Consider the following 21,122-nt stretch of genomic DNA (forward strand, 5'->3'; position numbering starts at 1 on the left):
GTGTTACACATAGACGTGACATTAACTTGCTAATCTCCCTAATCTCCCTGCATAATCTCTCCCATCAACATAGTGCTAATCTCTTATACGGCCACGGAAGCTCATTTCATGCTAATCTCTCTCCCTAATCTCCCCCATTAACACAACTGACGTGCTTGCGTCCGGGGATGGAATTCCTTTCCAGCTCAGACCCTGCTTGCTTGCCCATCGCCACATAAATAACCTCTTGTTGTAACAGCTCTCTCGCTGGTTCAGCAGTTTTACTGCTGGATTATTTTTTCCGCCTGAGGACAACCGTTTGTCTTGCGATCGAAACGTCGTGATATATTATTTTGGTTTTATTTTCTTTTTCTACCTACGTGACTTTACCGAAAGAACCAAAGAGTATGGATTCCTGCAGTCACGAAAGCTTCAAATCACTTCTTTTTGTGTTTAGTTTGTTGTCCTTCCTCTGCACCTCCAATGAGCGAGGTTGGGTACGTATAGTGCCTAAGAAGTTCAACGTGCACGGCACATTTGAATGTAAATGTGTCATCAACCCACCTCTAGCCGACACGGCCTATCAGTGACGTTCATCACGTGGACAAAACATGCCAATTTTTCCATAGTACAGTTTTTTTGGGTTAGATCGCGTAAATATAAACGTGTCGCTAAACATGCCACCACCCAACGCAGCCAACCAGTAAGGCTTGTCCCGCAAGCAGAACATGCTCAGATTGTTTATCTTGTGGTTTTGGTCCCCAACACACCGGTGTGCTGATTTGTGATATGGCTGCCGCCTGACGATGCTAGTTGTAATTCCTGGTGAAACATCATGCTCGGATCGTGGATGTTGTGGATTTTCTCTCCAACACACCGGTGTGCTGTACTACTTACTGATTGGCATATTCAGTTTGCGTGACAGGACTTACTGGTTGGCTGTTTCGGGTGGTGGCGGGTTTGGCAACAGATTGATATTTATTAGATTTAACCCAAAAAAAACTGTTTTGTGGATATTGGTCACAAAAGCTTCTGTGTTAAACATGACAATTTATTTGTCACTTGAGCACGCAGGTTGCGCGTTGGAGAACCGGCAACATATTTTCAGTTTTGAGTTCACAACGCTTGATTACATCAACCAACTGCATTACCAATGAGAGCCATCACAAAGCAAGGACTCTACCGTGACCGCAGACATATAATGTCAGCTTGTTTTCAACAACAATAATGATTGTCACCATTTTGCACGGGTCTATGTGTCAAAAACAACTTATAGGTACAAATTAGTGTTTAACTTAATACAATAAAAATTGTTAATTAACATTTGTAACAGAGAATGTATTAAATACAAAAGTCAATAAAAAACACACACTCACACTTAAACGGGTTTTAAATTCCTAAAATCGGTTTCAATGAACTGGCTTCATAAGTTAAAACTCACGAAATAAATTATCGGATGAATCGCTCAAATCTAAATACAACTGACAATATCCATTGTTATTCTTTCGATTTCGAGCGAATAATAACGATCAACCGATTGATGATGCACATGCTCAGTGATAACACTTTCCTGGCTGCCGCCAAGCAGAACACTCGGCCCACTGAGTAGATGAAAGCAGCGTCACAGCCAATCAACATCAAACTCTGCCCACTAAATGGATAGCAGAGCCACAGGCAATCAACATAAATCAAACTCAGCCCACTGAGTGGATGATAGCAGAGCCACAGCCAATCAACATCAATCAAACTACGCCCAACTGTTGTAAATATATGGCAACTACTGTACTGTAGAGCGATCACGCAGATTTCAGATTAAAGTGGAGCCACATATTTTTGGGGTTTAAGCACCGTGTGACTTGTAATAAACATTTCCAAGAATAACAATTTGTATAACTGATTTTAGATGATTAATTTGGACTTAAGGGGAAATTCATGAGTTTTTTAACTTGTCAAAATCTCAGATGCACGGTTAATCCACAAATTTAATAAACCGCACGTGGATAATTGAGAGTCCATTTATATCATTTTGTGGCAGATATAGGGCAGCCTTACTGTATATGCAAAAAGGAGGAAGATCTTGAGTTTGCGTTGGGCAGAAATTGACGGCTAATCACATTTGTTCGTGAAAGTCATAGTTTAATGTGTTTGATTTCAAGACAACACCCACCTTATCGATTTTCCTCACCTCCGGTTGGCTACATGCAGTGCAAAAGAAGTTCAACATACATACATTTTGTATATGTTGGAATGAATCAATCACCAGCATGCCAACAAGCAAAAACTTTTTATTACTGGAATGATCTTCTCGTTTACACTAAGCAGTCCCCCTCTTTAAACTCCTTATATGTTGAACTTCCTTTGCACAAACTACAACCTCACATTCAGGTGGTCAAGCCCAGATAGCCATGTCAGGAGCAGTAGCAGAGTAGTGTATCATCATCATCATCGATGTGATGACTATTAGCCTATGGATCTATGCGTTCTGTAGGTTTCTATAGATCCTATATGAATCTTTGGGTTTCTGATCCTGGGTCTCCATGAGTATCTGGGTCTGAGTCTCCACGGATCTCCGCGAGTCTCTGTGGGTGCCTATACATCTCTGTGAATCTGTATGGGTCTTCGAGTCTCTGTGCGTCTCTGTGGATCTCTATGTTATTGGTTCTTTCGGTAAAGTCACGTCGATAGACAATACAAATAAAATGAAAAGTAAAGTAAAAATAATAAAAGCAAAAAACCCATAACGTTTCGATCGCAACACCAGTGCATTTGGGGCAAGCCTCCAAATGCAAGTGCTTATAAGGGTTTCCAAAGTGAGTGGGCGGGGGGACTAGAGTTGTGAGGAGGAGAGCTGTGTGTCATAAACAGCGTGGCCGGGGCAGCCACTGCTAATGTAGGAATAAAGCGCGGGATCGAGATGGAGCTGAAGGCGAGGGGCGCAGTCCAAGTCTGTTAGACAATGGGGGGAGGGAGGGGCTAGAGATAGGAGTAGAGATAGGGGGAGAGAGAGGGGGGTAGAGATAGGTAGAGAGAGGGGGAGTAGAGATAGGGAGAGAGGGGGAGTAAAGCGCGAGATAGAGGTGGAGCTAAAGGCGAGGGGCACAGTCCAAGTGTGTTAGACAATGGGGGAAGGGAGGGTGTAGAGATAGGGGGAGAGAGAGGGGGGTAGAGATAGGGGGAGAGAAAGGGGAGTAAAGCACGAGATAGAATTGTGTCTCTATGGGTCTCTTCTTCTTCCGTACTGCTGTTGATGTAGATGCAGAGCAACAATTACAATGTCACATTTAGGTGGTCAAGCCAAGACAGCCGCGTCAGGAGTAGTAGCGGAGTAGTGTATTATTATCATCGCTGTGATGTCTCCTTCATGTTTGTGGATTGGGCCGTTGTGTCGTTATATGTTGTATTGCCTGTTCTGGATGACCACAGTCGCACACTGGAGAGTTTTTAATTTTACATTTTTGCATCATCATCAGGTATCCTCATCTACTTCTGCCATGGTTTGTGCAGTGGATGATGTGGTTTAGGGTGGACCATGAGCAGCTTCGTGGAAGATGAAATCCAATGTATGACCATTACCTATGCTTTGAATGTCTAATATTTGTACATCGATGTATTTTGTGCGTATGTGTTTTACATACTATGATCATAACAATTCGATCGTGCACCTGCCTTTGCAGATGTTGAGAAGGTCCTGGATGGAAAGTGGACTTTCAAAGGGAAAGTTCTCATGGCCCACCGTTACTATGAGAAGCATCGGTTGGCATTGATCTCTTTGGGCGCGGGAGAAATTGAGCTTCCGGATCCTCAGACCATTCTGGTGGAACCGCGCTTCATGGAATTCATTCTGAAACGCCCTGACGAGTTCTATGAGCTGTTGGCGCAGAACAAAGCGACATTTCAGTGGGATAACCGAGGTTCCCCTCAGGTCCTGCGAGTCGCACCAGCCTTGTCTCTCCACACATCGAGTTATGTTTCGCGTAAAAAATGGCCGCAAGATATTTGTGAACAAATCCAATTATTTCTCGGCAGATATTCCCAGCACTCTGAGCGAGTGAATGCACACATATTCGACGACCTGGCTTCGAAGATTTTCCGATGCCAAACGGACACCGTTGAGATTACTTTGGATGAGAGAGACAGTCGGGTTAATGTCGTCGGTCCAAAGTCCGAGGTGGAAGCTGTCGTTAAGCAGTTGTCCACACTCAAAGAGAGCCTGATGGCAGAGTTGGACAAAATACAAAACCTTGCGCAGTTCGAATTAACCATGAAACAGGGATACCTGGATCTGATGAGACAGAGCACATTCGACACCAAACTACCACAACAATTCCCAGAAGTTGACATACGCCGGGACCTGCAAAAGAACACCGTGGCTCTCAAAGGACCCAAGGAAGTTTGTACGGCAATGTACACCAGGCTTGTCCAGTTGTGTATGCAGTTTTCTTCTACGCAATTGAATGTTTCCCAAGAACTTAAGTCCTTCATTCTGGGCCTAAACCATGACGATTTCGTTCAAAATACATTCATCAGGGAAGGGATAAAGGCCACGATTGACGACAGGGATGGTGACGTCATGGTGATTGGAGCAAGCATTGAAGATATGACCAAAGCGGTTGAGGCGATTGGTAAAGCGCTCGTGGACACTAAAGTCCAATTCACACAGGATTTTGACATAAAACAGCACGGCAGTGATTGGGAAGAATTCCTGGGAAGTCTGAGAAGCAGTGATGCCCACGATGGTCTTACCGGAGCTGCTGAAGTCTCTTTTGAAGTGCATTGTGATAAACAGGTTGGCAGGGAAGTAGTTATTGTGGGACTGAGAAACGTCACTGATGGGGTCGTACAAAAAGTAAAAAAATTCATCGCTGATCACTCAACCGAAACCGTGTTTATTCCAATCAAATCAAAGGGGGTCCTGAAATACATCGATAAATTTGGTGACCTACCCAGCCAACTACCAGCAGTTAGCAAGATCATAAAAGAAGAGAAAAGCGATCAAAAGATCGGATACACGGTTACTCTGATGGATAAAGACAAGGATGAGGTGGTCAAATATTTTAACAGTCTCTCTAAGAGCATCGTCTCGAAAAGGAAGTGCATTCAAAAGCCAGGAGGTGCCAATTTTTTACATGACAGGGGTACCATATTCTTGGAATTCTTGGAGTTGAGAAACAAATCCATTATTATGATAGAGCCACGAGAAGAACAAAAGGAGACCTGGCAGAATGCCTTCTGGGCTGAAACACCACATGGTGTTTCAGCCGTGAATGGAATCGCGGTGTCTGTAGAGAAGGGGGAGATGCAGTATCGACATGCAGACGCGATGGTCAATACAGTGGATAAAAACCTGAAGATCGTCGGTCACCTGTCCAAGACGCTGGTGGACGTGGGTGGCCAAATCATTCAGAGCGAAAGAGATAAGAAAGTCGCTTCAAACAGAGGTCCATTCAAAGCAGGAGACGTGGTGCTCACGGGCCCGGGGACGCTGCCGTGCAAGTTCCTGATCAACGTGGTTGGCGTCAAGTGGGATGTCCATCAGCCACCGACTCCGATGCTGAACGCCCTGAAGCACTCGGTCAGCCAGAGCCTGAAGCTCGCTGCGGAAAGGAATTGCCAGTCCATCATCATCCCCGCCCTTGGCACCGAGAGGCGCTTTGGCTTCCCACTCGCGCTGTGCTGCGAGGCAATCGCTGCAGCGGTGGGAGGTTTCTGCGAGAGGCATTTGGAGGAGCCAACGTCGGTACGGCGTGTGGAGTTGATGAGCATCGACAACGCCACGGTGATGGAATTCAAGAAGTGCTTGAGGAGTATTCACGATGGGGGTGAGCGCAGACCCGTTGCCAAAGGCGAACTGCCGCTGAATGCTGCAGAGAGCGAGCAATCGTCGGCCAAACCTCGTCATGGGCGCGAAGCGAGTGCCAGTCGCGTGCCTCACGACGCTCAGCAATCACCACCTGGACTCGATTACAAACAACAGCAACGAACAAATACGGTAAGACGAAACATTACCAATAAATAATGCTGTTTAACACCTACTGCTTCTCCCGCTGCCCTGTTACGGTATGCAGTTATGTTTCCCAGTAGAATGTAGCATTGCAAAGCATCTAGATACAAAAAACCGAATAAGACAAAAAACCTAATAATACATTGCCAAGACTCTGTGCAAACACAATTCACTTTGGCTTTATGGAGAGTGTGAATGCTGACTGCATCATCTCAAAACGTTGTGCGAAAGTAATGCGACGTGGGTAATGCACAAAGAAGATTATGGTATGTTTTATGGGTGTTTTTGAATTCATGTTCGTGTATGTTTAACTAATCTCGCACCGTGCATAGCCAACTGTGCTGATCGGAGGGTGCGGAGGGGAAGGACAGCAAACTAACACACAACAAGCATGAAAAAATAAGAAAAGGTCTGAAAAAAATAAGAATAGGTTTTACCCGTTCTGGCAATAAAAAGGTGTTAAGATGTTCAGATACCAAATAGAAACATTTTGCAAGGAATCACGTCTGTATTAACCACACACATTACCTGTTGTGAACATGCAAACAAACATGGCTCTGATAACATGGCATTGTCTATGAAACTGATGGGCCCACACCAGAGACAACCTTCTTAGTGTCTAGTCTCAACCAGTGTTAGACCAGTGGACGCAAAAAGACGAACAGCACAAAGACAACGCACTATCAGAGCATGTATAGCTCAGGGTGAGCATTGCGGGCTGAACACAACAAGCAGCTCTAAAGAAATGTGTTTTTAATTTAGTCTAGTGGTGCAGTGTATGGTAGTGGTATAGTAGTGGAGTGTATAGTCTAGTGTGTAGAGTAGTGTTGTAGTAGCGTATCGTAGTGTATAGTAGTGTAGGGTATACTCTTTGGTTCTTTCGGTAAAGTCACGTAGATAGAAAATTTTACTGAAAGAACCAAAGAGTATGGATTCCTGCAGTCACGAAAGCTTCAAATAAAGATTATATAGTAGTGCAGTTTATAGTAGTGTATAGTATAGTATAGTAGTGTTGTTTATAGTAGTGTGTAGTAGTGCGGTGTATAGTAGTGTACAGTATGGTAGTTTATAGTATAGTAGTGTATCGTAGTGTAGTGTATACAGGCGACCCCGGCACCTACGGCGTAATTGGTTGCTGGACGTTGGTCGCAATTCGAGCCGTCGTAAGTCGAACCTTCGTTTCCCATAGGCCCAATGCTATACGTTGGAGTTCCGTTCATGGAAACCCATTACATACCATACAAATACCAATACAGGTAGTCCTCGACTTACGATGGAGATGCGTTACGACGACCCCATCGCAAGTCGAAAATATCGTAAGTCGAAAATGGCCTAGCCTACCCAGGAGTCTTAAAGAATGGTGATAATTTAGCAAAACAGAGAAATTTACAGTACCGTACTGTATAAACTATATACTGTGTATTTATTTTATTACAATACTGTATTGCACAGTAAAATGTAAACTAAAAAAAACAAGGTAAATTCTTAGCCTACCTATATGAACTGCAATTTCATAGAAAGTTTCTTCAGGAAACAATCCTATCTGCTATAAAAACTTTTAACATGCATTGAACACCGAGACAACTTAACTGTCGACCGCTGGTGAGAGTGAGGCATCACACAAGGCGGGAGATGCGTGCAGTACATCCCGTAAGCGTCCCAACGTACAGCATCGTACCTCGTACGCTGCTGCGTTTGCCTGCCGCGCGAAATGTAAAATATTTAACAATTTTTGTCATATCGCCATCGTAAGATCGAAATATCGTAAGTCGGACCATCGTAAGTCGGGGACTACCTGTATTGACCACGAAAATAAATTAAATAACCCTAACAAACATTTATTGTAACTTAACATAACCTTTACCAACATTTATTGAGTAAAAACAAACACTTACATTTGAAAACCGTTAAGTACTTTTATGCACGTGCATCACATTTCCTCTTCTCAGACGTAGCGAAAATTGAAAATTTGTAGCATATTTACAAAAAAAGTGAAGAACGTTGAGAAAGAGACACTGCTGCGTTCGCTCTCGGTGCAGCTGCAGGCAGAAGAGCAAATCATCGCCATCTGGTGATGAGTGTGCGCGTAACATGTCGCCTGTACAATGCACTTTGCACTACTATACGCTACTACTATACAGTACACTATACACTGCATGATACACTGCTATGCACTACACTATGCATTACACTACGAGTCTGTAGTATATGCGCAGACTCGTCGGTAATAAACTCGGCGTTGGTAGCAGTCGTTAAACGGTTGTAGATACGAGTTTTTGTTTTTTAACGAGTTTTGTTTGTTACTCTGTGGGTCTTAATTACTATAAGGTCGTAGAAGCGGGGCGTCGCAAGTCGAGCTGTCGTAAGGCTGGGGTCACCTGACATTTAGAGTGACCAAATGTTCTAAACGCGTGATGTTGATTCTCATTGTGGAGGGGAAAATCCGGAGGACCCGGAGAGAAAATTCCATGCAATTTTTCTCCGGGTCTACACGACTTTTCTTCGCCCATGTATATTTTGAGTTTGCGGAGACATGGAAATTCCAAACATACAGCAGGAGGCATCAGGGTCGGGATTGGAACCGAATCCATGACCTCCTGCATACCGGGAAGTCGTATTGTGTAAATACCACGCGCTAATACTTCCTCCACGCACCTTCATATTTTAGTCACTTGTAGAACCATTCCTCTCTTTTGACACAGCCTCTGATGTTCCTCATACGAGAGCTCCACAGTCAGTGCTTATGATGCTAACAGCAGCCTTTAAAATATCCTTAAAGATTTCCTTCATATTTCCAAGTCAAATTGATTCACAAAAGCCACATCCGTGTGTGTCTGTTGGATTGTGTACAGAGACTCCTCTACTTACGAACGAATTAGGTTCCAGATGTCTGTGTTCGTAAGTCGATTTGTCCGTGAGTCCAACTTTACTCTCAATTCCATACATGCTGTACAGCATATACACTAAACATGGGGAAAGGCTTTAAAAGTTGTATCATCTCTTGTAGATGTTCTGCAGATGTAAATGCCGCTGGTTCTTCATGTCATGTAGACGTAGATGCCATTGGTTCTTCATATTCTGCAGATGTAGATGCCACTAGTTCATGTTCTGCAGATGTAGGTGCCACCACCACCATATATTTCGCGGCTGTTGAACTTCCGAATCTCGGTCCGAACAGGCAACTGGATGCATGGACGGGTTTGTTCGTATTTCTGAAAGTTCGTAAGTCGAATGCTCATATGTAGAGGAGCCCCTGTATTGTTATGTTTTGTAATAGGTACAATATAAGATTATGAACCCAGTCTGGTCAGCTTGGTCAATATCTACACTTGTGTATAAATATATTTATTTCCACAATGTGTTTTCATTCCTGTTTAACAGATGACACACCTGCAGTCGAATGTGTATAAAACCAAGTCTGGACTGAGCATGAACGTTGTGAAAGGAAATATAGAGAACGAAATGGTAAGTTCACATTTTTTTAAAACATAAACTTTTCATTCACTCGTCCTTGCATTCTATACCAAAGACAAATATCCCCCGTATAACCTTTAACAGACTCATCTTCTTGGTTCTTTCGGTAAATTCATGTAGAAGGGAAATAATAAAATAATAAAAATAAAACAATGAAATCATTCTCACGACGTTTCGGCCACAACGCAAGCAGCCGTCCTCAGGTGAAGAACAGGTCTGTCGGAAAGACAGCGTCTGAATGGGCACCACCAGGCTTGGTAGCATATATTTAAGCTGGGTTGGAGGGGGGAAGGGGCGCCTTGACAAATGAATTTGCATATCAAGAGGAATTTAGCATATTTATGGGAAATGCAGATATGGGATTAGTCACTAGTTGTGGAATGCGTAGGAGGTGGGGGGGGGGTTTCAAAGTCATATTATGCCCGTGCATTATGCAGTATGCAGGATTAGCAGCATCAAAGGAAGGGAGTAGGGTTAGCAGTAATAGAGGGAAGGAATATTAATAGTAAGGAGCTGCAGCAGCTAAACCACCACGTAAATAAACTAAAATATAAACTACATCAGTATAATATACTAAATATACTCTCCAATAAGCTGAGCTACTAACAATAAGTCATACATTACATTTCTATGTCGCAAAAAATATAATATGCCTCCAGCTAAACTTTTTTCTCTTACATCACACGTGTCTACCCCGTACTATATGCTGCCATAGACAAACCCAACATTAAATTATATACTCCATTACTATACCCCACCCTATATCGTAGACTATACATTGTAATATTACACTGTTGGGGCAAGTGCTGTTAGTGTGCACCTATGAAGGTGGCACAGCACACGAGGGGGACAGTGGCCAGCACCACGCCCAGGCGACCTTTGTTTCCCTAGTGGCGATATTTACACTTCGCACCAGGTACTCATTTGAGGCTGAGTCGACCTAAGGGAGGTCCAGGACCAGTTCAGATAATCGTCACCGGTGTTGGTCGTGAGTGGGAATCAAATGTTGGGACGTTGGGTTTGTAGCGCGGTGGCGCACTAACTCCCACACCACCGCTCCCCTACCACCATCACCACCACTGCCACCATCATCATCTATCCACTGCTGGATAAAGCCTTCAACAAGCCGGTGCCATTTCTCATTGTCTTGCAATCAGACCACGCATATAGTTCCTGCAAATGAGAGGAGTTCACCTCCATATCCCCCCCAATTCTCATAAACGTGCACATTCCATTCGTGGCTTGGGGATATTAACTACGTCGCCTGGTTTGCAAGGAGGTCGTGAGTTCGATCCCAACCACTGACACCTGTTGTGTATTTCGAGTCTACGTGTCTCTCTATCTCGTGTGGATTTTTCTCCAGAGTTTCCCCTCCACATTTATAAACGACGTTACGCGTTCAGAGTATTCTGCTACTGCTCTAAATTACCAAGTGATGAGCCACTTCGTTGAGCTATCATTTGCGATGGTGACCAGGTCTCTTCTGAAAAGAGAGCTACATAGCTCAGTGCGACCTTACCTAGTAAAATTAAAACATAGTTTGGTTTTGAGAGTTTGGCTGCCGTTCCATCAATAGATCTGATCATTGGCGGCTGCCATTACTTCTCGCGATGCATTCTGTCCAAGCCCACTCACTTTTATCAAGAGTCAATAGAATGTGATGAAACATAAAATTAGTTTACCCTTCATGGCAATAATACAGGAAGGTCTATAAGACATTAAAACACCAAATAGACACACCTGTTATCGCAAGGCATCACCAACGTTGCATTAACCACACATCATGATGGGCCTGCACCAGAGCTGCAACCTCTTTCGTGGCCTCGTCTCTGCACCAGTGTGAGACCAGAGAACAACGCCACACAGGGACCCCTACAAAGGTGACGCAAATTTCAAAACATGAATAGCTTGGCTTTAGCAATGCCTCTAGTTTACCACCTGCATTTACTGATCCATAATTTATAATATATGATATTATCTTACATAGCTCCCCACGCATATATATAATAAATTCTTCCATATTATATAGAAAATATATTTTATAATATATATTATTATAAAATATATATGCATGAAGGGCTACATTATATATACTACATATAGTCAGTTTAACACGTAGACTTTCGCGACCAATATTATTCATAATCAACGTTTTTGGGTTTAGATCGCGTTATTTATAAATGTGTCGTAACCCTCCACCACCCGACACGGCCAATCAGTAAAAAAGTGTCACGTTGACAAAAGACAAATAGTTCACTGCTTTAGCCCACCGGTGTGTTGAAGCGTGAAACCACAACATTTACAATTTGAGTACGACGTTTCGCTGGTAATTGCATCCAGCATCATCGGGCAATTCGCCAGAATGGTGAGGCTCTGCACTAAAGACGAATTACCTAAATTATCAACAGAAGGTGTATATCGGATTAATTGTGTATGTGGCAGATGCTATATTGGACAGACAGGGCATAACGTTAGTGTAAGACTAAAAGAACACCAGAGAAATATTAAACTATCGCAAACACAACTGTCGGCAGTGGCAGAACATGCTTGCCAACAGGGACACTCAATTGATTTTGACAACGTTGAAGTGTTGTGTAAAACTAGTTACTACTGGCAAAGACTAATTAGAGAATCCATTGAAATTGAGAGAAACAGAAATAACTTTAATCGCTCAGACAGCTACAGGCTTAGTGCGGCCTGGAAGCGTATTATTAAATAAGATACATTACAGTTCCTTATAAGGGAAACAAACACTAACTGATTATTAATGTAGCATAATCACAATAGAACACATTCCAAATGATTTCTAATCTACAACTCGCATCGTAACAATAGCCTTATTACTAATCAAGTATATAATTACAATAACCCCCCCCTCAAATCTTTGCACCTGATGAGTTAATGAGTTAATGATGACGTCACCCTGCTGCTGCTCTATATAAGAACGGGAGACACAGCAGAGCCTCACCATTCTGGCGAATTGCCCGATGATGCTGGATGCAATTACCGGCGAAACGTCGTACTCAAATTGTAAATGTTGTGGTTTCACGCTTCAACACACCGGTGGGCTAAAGCAGTGAACTATTTGTCTTTTGTCAACGTGACACTTTTTTACTGATTGGCCGTGTCGGGTGGTGGAGGGTTACGACACATTTATAAATAACGCGATCTAAACCCAAAAACGTTGATTATGAACTATATATAGTATACACATAATGTATATATATATGCATGACGGGCTATGCAAGATCCTTCTTTCTCCCGACTCACTTTTACTGAATTAACGACTACGGATGGGTTTTAACCCCGTATTTTCAATACTATGTTAGGCTATAACTACATTTTATGAATGTTACTTGAGTTACTGCACCTTGTATTGGGTGTAGAGGAAGACCGTCTCACAGTGACAGTCAATAATACAAATATTTAAAGCTTAAAATTACTCACAATTACGTTATCGTGCGTCTGGATTTCATGCCACTCTCATCGGTCTAGGATTTGCTCAAAGGGGTTGGTGGATCACGCTACATTACGCTGCTCTATATATATGGTAGGCAGATGCCTGAATCGGGTGTGGTCCATTGGTAGACTGCAGGTTATTTTTATGAATACATTTGTTTAGTTATTTTTTATTAACATTGTTGTCCATAATCGAGGTTTTTGGGTTAGATCATGTGCATTTAAATGTCGTTAAACCCGCCACAACCCGCCACAGCAAACTAGTAAGGATTGTCACGTAGACAGAACATGCTAGTTCGTTACTAGTATAGCACACCGGTGTGTTGGAGAGAAAATCCACAACATTTACAATTGTGGCATGTTTAACGACACATTCATATTTACGCGACCCAAAAAACCCTATATTATGGAGGTAAACATCCACACAAAAATAACAACAAACAAAGTGAAAATGACAGCTCCACACCAAGTCACGTCGGGAAGCCAGACAGACCCACTCTGCTCAAGCCCGTCTGGGGGTCGTGTCGGAAGATGCGTCGTGGATCGAGTTTCAAGCGTCGTAAACCGATCCACATTCTGGTGTTTCCTCGTCATTCGCGATGAGGACATGCTTTGGAGATGCTCATGAACAGCAACATTTCGCTATTAATAATATTGGCCTATGACAACGTATCTTTTACATGCATTGCATTAAATAAATACGTTAATGAACCTTTACATTTATGGAAATATCATATTTAAAAAAATTGGTTACAATAAAACATTAAGTAAATAATACGTGTTAAAGTATAAATAATAGGTTATTAATGAACTTACCTTAAATTATAATGATGCTGTGCATCATCACTTTCTCTCAACCACCTTATTTCTCATAGCATTATCTCATTACTTTATCTCTCATAAGTTTATCTCATAAGTTTATCTGTCATAACTATATCTCTCATCACTGTATCTCTCATCACTTGATCTCTTCACTTTATATCACTTCACTTCATTTTTCATCAATTTACCTCTCATCACTTTATCTCATCACTTAATCTCTCATCACTTTTTTTCATCGCTTTATCTGTTGTCACATTATCTCTCATTACTTTATCTCTCATCATTTTATCTTTCATCACTTCATCTCTCATCTCTCGTCACTTTATCACTTTCTTTCTCTCTCTATCGATGACAGTCGTGCAGAGTTCCAGGTGTAATATGCGCATCGCAGACAAGTTCGTGAATAACGAGGGAACACTGTGAACAAACGTCGTAAATGTGGATCGTCGTGAATTGGTCGCAAACACTTACCTACTAGAGCCGTGAAAAGCATTTGCCTGTTACTGCGTCGTGGCATAATTCCCAGTATGCGCCCTGCCGCGCTTCTCCACGCACTCGTCAGACGTTGTTCCGCTTTTCACAACGGGTCCCGTGTATTGGACGTCTTGAGCGAACTGATAATCTCATGAACAGGCGGACGTGATCGTCAACACGGTCTCCAACAACCTCGACCTGTCCCAAGGCGCCGTTTCTGCAGCGCTCCTCAAGAAGGCTGGGCAACGCCTGCAAGATCTCACCTGGGAGGTTTCACAAAAGAAAACGCTCGCGGATGGAGACGCCATGGCTGTGAAATGGAGTCAGCCCACCCTGTCCTGCAAAGAGGTCTACCACACCGCCTGCTGTAGATGGAACTCGAAAAATGCCACGAAGGTAAACTATTATTGGGTATCGCAAAAGAAGGGCATGAGAACCACATGTATGTGCATACGTTGAACTTCTTTCACACCGCATGTAGCCAACTGTGCTCATCGGAGGTGTGGGGGTAAGGACAGCAAACTAAACACAAAAAGCAGTTGTAAATAAATGAGTTTGTCAAGCTAGATGAAGATTTAAAAGTGCATAGCTCCAGTGGCTTCCTAATATCGGAAGGGAATAGCGTTCCAGACGACCGCAGAAGCGCACCCGAAAGTGCCGTGCGATGATACGGTGACCGCCGTCTTAGTTCGGTGGTTAACGAAAAGCCGCTGCCACTGCTGCTGTGAGGATGATGTTTTATACTCCTTGACAAGATCAGCAAGGTATTGTGGTTCATGCAGTTTCAAAATATCCCATTGTTTTATACCTCTCTTGAATGGGATCTTTATTACTGTAGTATGTATATATCCACAATAGAGGTTTTTGGGTTATATCGCATATATAAATGTGTTGTTAAACCTGCCACCACCCGACAGCCACCTAGTGAAGGTTTGTCACGTAAACACAAATGTGGCCAATTTACTTGTACAGCACTAATCGGTGTGTTGGGGAGTAAACCCACAACGTTTCGCCAGAAATTGCGAAGGCCTATGTGCTAAACAGTATGTATGTTGAACTTCTTTCAAATCGTACATAGCCAAATGTGCTCATCGGCAGTGCGGGAACTAATGAACGTTAGACTAAACACTGGACCACTACGTAAACGCGAGACAACGACATCACTATCTACACAAACAGACATTTGTCACACTCTCTCTACCTTCCATTCATCGAACATTATACATCTGCAATGTAGTTGACTTGTACATCACAACACTAATGTTAATGTAACCATTAAAAGTGAAGTTCAATAGAGAAAGGCAGTTTAAAACGTAGGCTTTCGCGACCAATATTATTCATAATAAAAGTTTTATTATTTTCTCTTTCTACGTGACTTTACCGAAAGAACCAAAGAGTAATTCCTGTAGTCACGAAAGCTCCAAATTAAGTTTCAGTCAATTGTTATGATTAGTAATCAGCGAAACGTCGTACTCAAAAATTGTAAATGTTGTGGATTCACTCTTCAGCACACCGGTGGGCTAAAGTAATGAACTATTTGTCTTTTAGGTGTCAGTTTTGTGCCAGATTAAAGGGTAAAAAAACTATTATTATGTTTTGCTACTAGCAAAGGAGGTCTCATGATGTAAATGCTTACCCCGAGCTCTCAATACTCTCATGGGGCGTTGTCTTTGAGTTGTGCGCCTTTTGGCGTCACCTGATTGAACACCATATGAGACTGGGCTCTAAAAAAAAGCTGTCTCTGGTGTGGACCAATCAATTTCAAGGACAATGCATACATTATCAGAGTGCTGTTTTTTGTTTGCATTTTGACCGAAGGTATTGTGGTTAATGTAAACATAATCCCTTGTAAAAAGGTGTCAGTTTTGTGCCAGATAAAAGGGTTAAAAACCTATTATTATATTTTGCTACTGGCGAAGGAGGTGTCATGATGTATTTGTCTTTTGTTAACGTGACACCATTTTTTACTGATTGGCCGTGTCGGGTGGTGGAGGGTTGCGACACATTTATAAATAACGCGATCTAACCCAAAAACCTTTATTAGAGGAAGGCAACTACCCCACCACACTGTTTTATGCTCGCAGTTGTGAAGTTGCAAACGTAAAATAAACGCCTTTGTTTTCCCTCATCCCTAAGGTTTTGGAGCAAATAATATCAACTTGCCTCAACATGGCCAGCAAATCAAACTACGGCACCATTGCCTTCCCGGTCATCGGCACCGGTGTCCTGCAATTCCCCAAGGAGGTCACCGCTGAAGTGTTTTTCTCCGAAGTGAAACGCTTCGGCAAACGCAACCCCCGGTCGTCACTTACGGCAGTGAGGATCATCGTGCATGGGCAGGATGAGGAGGTGTTCAGAGTGAGTGTGCACCACCGGGGCCTGCTATTCCCCCTCCCCTGTATTCCGACACAAGAATGATAAAAAATAACCGAATAACGGATAACCCCACGGACTGGCTCGACTTGCGACCCCTTCTCCCCCGCTTTTATGACCTTTATTTTAGTGAGTAAGACGCCACCCCCCATCCCAAAATTACAAAACAAAACTCGTATCTACGACCGCCTAATGACTGCTGCTCGTATTTTAAAAAGCCTCAGCCAGTCCAGGCCCATGTAAAAAAGCACTTAAGATTTTTCAAATGTAAGCGTTAATTTTTACTCAATGTTTGTGGAAGTTACGTCAGGTGACAAATGTTTGTTAGGGTAATTTTTATAATTTTTCGTGGTTCATTTTGGAATTTTATGGTACGTAATGGGCTTGCAAGAACGGAACTCCCAATTTATAACATTGTGCCGTATGGGAAACAAGGGTTCGACTTATGACAGGAACCAAATAGGGTGCAGGTGGGTTTGTCGCGTGTATTGCATTGGTTCACACCGTTTTCATTGTCCGAGAAAGGCCTTTCATTAGATGCACTTTCTTCTCGAAAAATGTCATGGATACCCAATGTTATTCAGTTAAATGTGTGTCCATGTTTGGTTTAGGTCGATGAAGTGATATGATTCTCACAGACTCTATGCAATTGTTGCTGCCCATAAACTAACACTACCCATAGACTCAACACTGCCCATAGACTCAACACTGCCCATAGACTCAACACTATCCAAAGACTCAGCACTGCCCATAGACTCGACACTACCAATATACTTAATACTGCCGATAGACTCAACACTGTCCATTAGTCCCAACACTGTCCATAGATTCAACACTGCCCAAATACTCAACACTGCCCGTAGACTCAAAACTACACGTAGATTGAACACTGCCCATGGATCCAACACTGCCCATAGATTCACCACTGCCCTTAGACTCAAAACGGCTCTTAGCCTGAACACTGCATCATAGACTAACACTGCCCGTAGACTCACACTGTCCACAGACTCAACACTGCCCATTAGTCCCAACACTGCCCATAGATGCAACACTGCCCAAAGACTCAACCCTGCCCATAGACTCAAACTGCACATAGACTCAACAGTGCGCTGAGACTCAACACTGCATCATAGACTAACACTGCTCATTGACTCAACACTGCATCCTAGATCCAACACTCCTCATCGGCTCAACACTGCTCTTAGACTAAACACTCCATCATAGACTAACACTGCACATAGACTCAACACTGCCTACATACTCAACACTGCCAACAGCCTGAACATTGCCCATAGACTAATACTGCCCAAAGACTCAACACTGCCCATAGACTAACACTACCCATAGACTGAACAGTGCCCATACATTGAATACTGTCCATAGGCTCAACACTGACCATACACCAAACACTGCCCATAGATCCAACACTAATCATAGACTCAACACTGCCCATAGACTAACCCTGACCATAGACTAACACTGCTCATAGGCTCAACACTGCCCATAGATAAAGAAATGTATTAACATTTCTTTATCTCTCATCACTTTATCTCTCACCACTTTATCTCTCATCACTTTATCTCTCATTGCCTTATTTCTCACCACTTAATCTCATCGCTTGATCTCTCATCGCTTTATCTCTCATCGCTTTATCTCTCATCACTTTATGTCACATCACTTTATCTCACATCACTGTATCTCTCATCACTTTATATCTCATTACTATATCTCATCACTTGATCTCTCACACTTAATCTCTCTATCTCGTTGCAGCAGTTGTGTAGACTTCCCGATACGATTCGCGGATAGCCACAATAACTGATTGCGAGTTCGTGAATAACGAGGGAATGCCTTATTGAAGGCCATTGTCTGGCCGAAAATTTACTTAAAGCTTTTAAATCTGAGTTTTTTTTTTATTGCTCACGATTTCCGTTTGTAACTCTGTCCACGCCAGGCGTTCATGGCAGAACTGCAAAAGGAAAAAGATAAAAGTGCGAGCAAGACAGCATCGGCAGCAAGCGGCGAGGCCCTCCATGTGCCGAGCCCACAAGATGCAGCGCAGTCGAGAGACAGCCAACAGGATGGTGAGTACACACACAACAACCGCCATTCACCACTAAGTGGCGGTGAAGTCAGCACGACGCTTGTGCCAGGCCATGTGCACCTTGAGGTCACGTGAAGTGTCGAACGCCCGCTAGCAGGAATCGAACTCGGGTCGCCGGGTTCGGAGCGCAGCGCGCTAACCACTGCACCACCGCTCCCCACACATCCACACCAATTGAAAGAGGTCATGCAGCAGTGAGCTCAACTGATTTTTTATATCACAATTTGGACATCTTCTGTGAGTCATATCTGTTACTTTCTCGTTAGTGGAGGTCTTGTGAGTACCGATGTGTCTTCTTCTTGTATGTATTTTTTTTATAGTTCTGCTATAATTGTTTCTTGTAGTGAAGCCTTGTCACCCTGTTGTAAAGGCAAGGCCTGACTAGCCTAGATCGGCCTAGCCTAGGACGGCCTAGTGTAGGCAAGCCTTCCTTTGTAAGCCTCGCTCCTTCTGAGTAATTTTTCCATCACTGTTTCCACTGCCATTGATAATTTTCTGATGTGTTTGTTGCTCTCTAATTTTTGGCTTCACTACAGTGCCCTGACCCATAAACACATCAGCATAACTGCAGTAGCGATGAATACATCTAGTGTTAGGTATTGTTACAATGCTCTAAAGCTTTAGCATTGATAGGGTAGCATTGATGTTAGTGTAGCACCGTGTTATAGTTTTAATAATTGTAATGGTCATGTAAAGCTGCTGGAAAGTCGACTCAACGACGGCTATGCCTCATCGAATGTAACCATCGAGGCATACGCGGATGCACATGCAGACATCGTCCCAGCTCGTGAAATCACATGCGCTGCCACGGTTAGCGGCAAGGCGGTTTTCTACATCTCAACCGAATCTGCAGTGAACCGTGCTGTGGAGACAGGACTCGCCAACCACGAGGATCGCTCTCTCCAATATCTCCCCATACACCCATGATGAAATGCTGAGAGAGCATATTGCCAAGCCTGGCACGATCATGTCGCCTCTCTCACCGGTCCCTATTGGGACCAAGACTCCCAGGATAAGAAACGTGCTTTCCTTTCAACACCATGTGCAAGTGCTGCTCAATCCTCAAGATCAGTGCGAAGGGAGCTTAATTGTGAATTTTTTTTAGGATATTGCTCACAGAGTTTACTACGGTGCCGACATGGTCATATCCACAAGAACTGTCCTACTCCCAGGGTGATCAATAATATGAGGGAAATACATAGAAAAAAAGACTGGAGCATGGTGAAACTGGTACAGCCTGCAAGCAGGCACAGAGCAAGCAAGGAAGCAGTGCTGCATCATCAGGCCGCGACTCCCATTGCCAAATGTCGGTTCCCACTCCAAAATTGAGTGTATTGATGCAGGATTAAGCATGTCCCTGCCCTGTGCTGTCTTACAAGAGGAAGCTCAACAGATCTGGTTCCAGCTCACAAGAAACAGAGATGGAGGTGGTGGACACCGACAGCGACATCCCTCCACTGTAGTCAAGGGAGTGATGAGGTCATTGCTCAGAAGACAGCAGACATGCACATGCCTCAGTGGAAAAAGGCATGAGGGGGACACAAATAAGCACCAACAAACAGAAGTGCATGATTCAGATTAAATGGAGTCCTCAATCACTCAAGCTGAACAGCCAACATGTGTGAAGGAACCAATGCCGGATGTGCAAGATGACGAGGCCACATCAAAAAGAGGGAATTATGAAAGTCAGGCTATTGGCGTCTTTAAATGTAAATGGTTGCAGGAGTGCACTTCGCAGATTCTACGTAATTGATTTGGCAAAGTAGCAAAAGTGCTCACTCTTCCTACAAGAGACACATCTCGTGGAGGAGGGGTGAGGTATGCTGGAAGGTAGACTTGGATTAGAAGATTTTCTTCAATCGCCTTTCTAACAAAACTGCAGGGGTGGCAACTCTGGTGCTCCCAGGGTTGGCATCAGGGGGTCCAATGCAAAAAACGGAGTAAATGGTAGATTCCTTCACGTTGTTGCAAAATGCCAGGGAACTATAATTCACCTCATCAATGTCTATGCACCTACCTCTGATAGGGATGTTTCCATATTTAAGCATGTAGCTGCATATTTGGCAGGTATATGGACGAATGTGTAGTTGTAGGTAACAATTTCAACTGCACCATTGGACCAATGGATAGGTCTGAGATAGAGCCCTTATGCCAGTGTGCAACTCATGTGGCTGCTAAAAGACAGTGCTCTGATAGACATATGGAGAGAACACCACCTCAATATAGCCGCATTCACCGTTGTTGGTACAAGACATGATGGAACTTTCATACGGTCTAGGTTGGACAGGATCTACTTATCACAGCATCGTCTCTCCAATGCACTACTAACAGACGTTTGGCCAACACCTTTTTCTGATCACCACCTGGTAACATTCAAGATAAATCTGTGGCGAGGAACAACTGGATTGGCGTACTGGAATTTCTGCAACCTTCTAC

General features: G+C 43.3%; 1 protein-coding gene across 2 annotated transcripts in view; it reads left to right on the forward strand.

The window, feature by feature from the left end:
* Window positions 1-21,122, forward strand: part of LOC144737979 (protein mono-ADP-ribosyltransferase PARP14-like) — a 76,610-nt gene that overhangs the window by 30,510 nt on the left and 24,978 nt on the right. For both annotated transcript variants that reach the window (XM_078620898.1, XM_078620899.1), the window contains 5 exons: window positions 3,654-5,968; window positions 9,362-9,445; window positions 14,369-14,605; window positions 16,346-16,567; window positions 18,537-18,666. In XM_078620898.1, the coding sequence (XP_078477024.1) occupies window positions 3,654-5,968; window positions 9,362-9,445; window positions 14,369-14,605; window positions 16,346-16,567; window positions 18,537-18,666 (2,988 nt within the window). The remainder of the gene's footprint in view (window positions 1-3,653; window positions 5,969-9,361; window positions 9,446-14,368; window positions 14,606-16,345; window positions 16,568-18,536; window positions 18,667-21,122) is intronic.

This window comes from Lampetra planeri, chromosome 76, assembly GCF_965212315.1.
Source record: "Lampetra planeri chromosome 76, kcLamPlan1.2.h2, whole genome shotgun sequence".
Taxonomy (NCBI): Eukaryota; Metazoa; Chordata; class Hyperoartia; order Petromyzontiformes; family Petromyzontidae; genus Lampetra; species Lampetra planeri.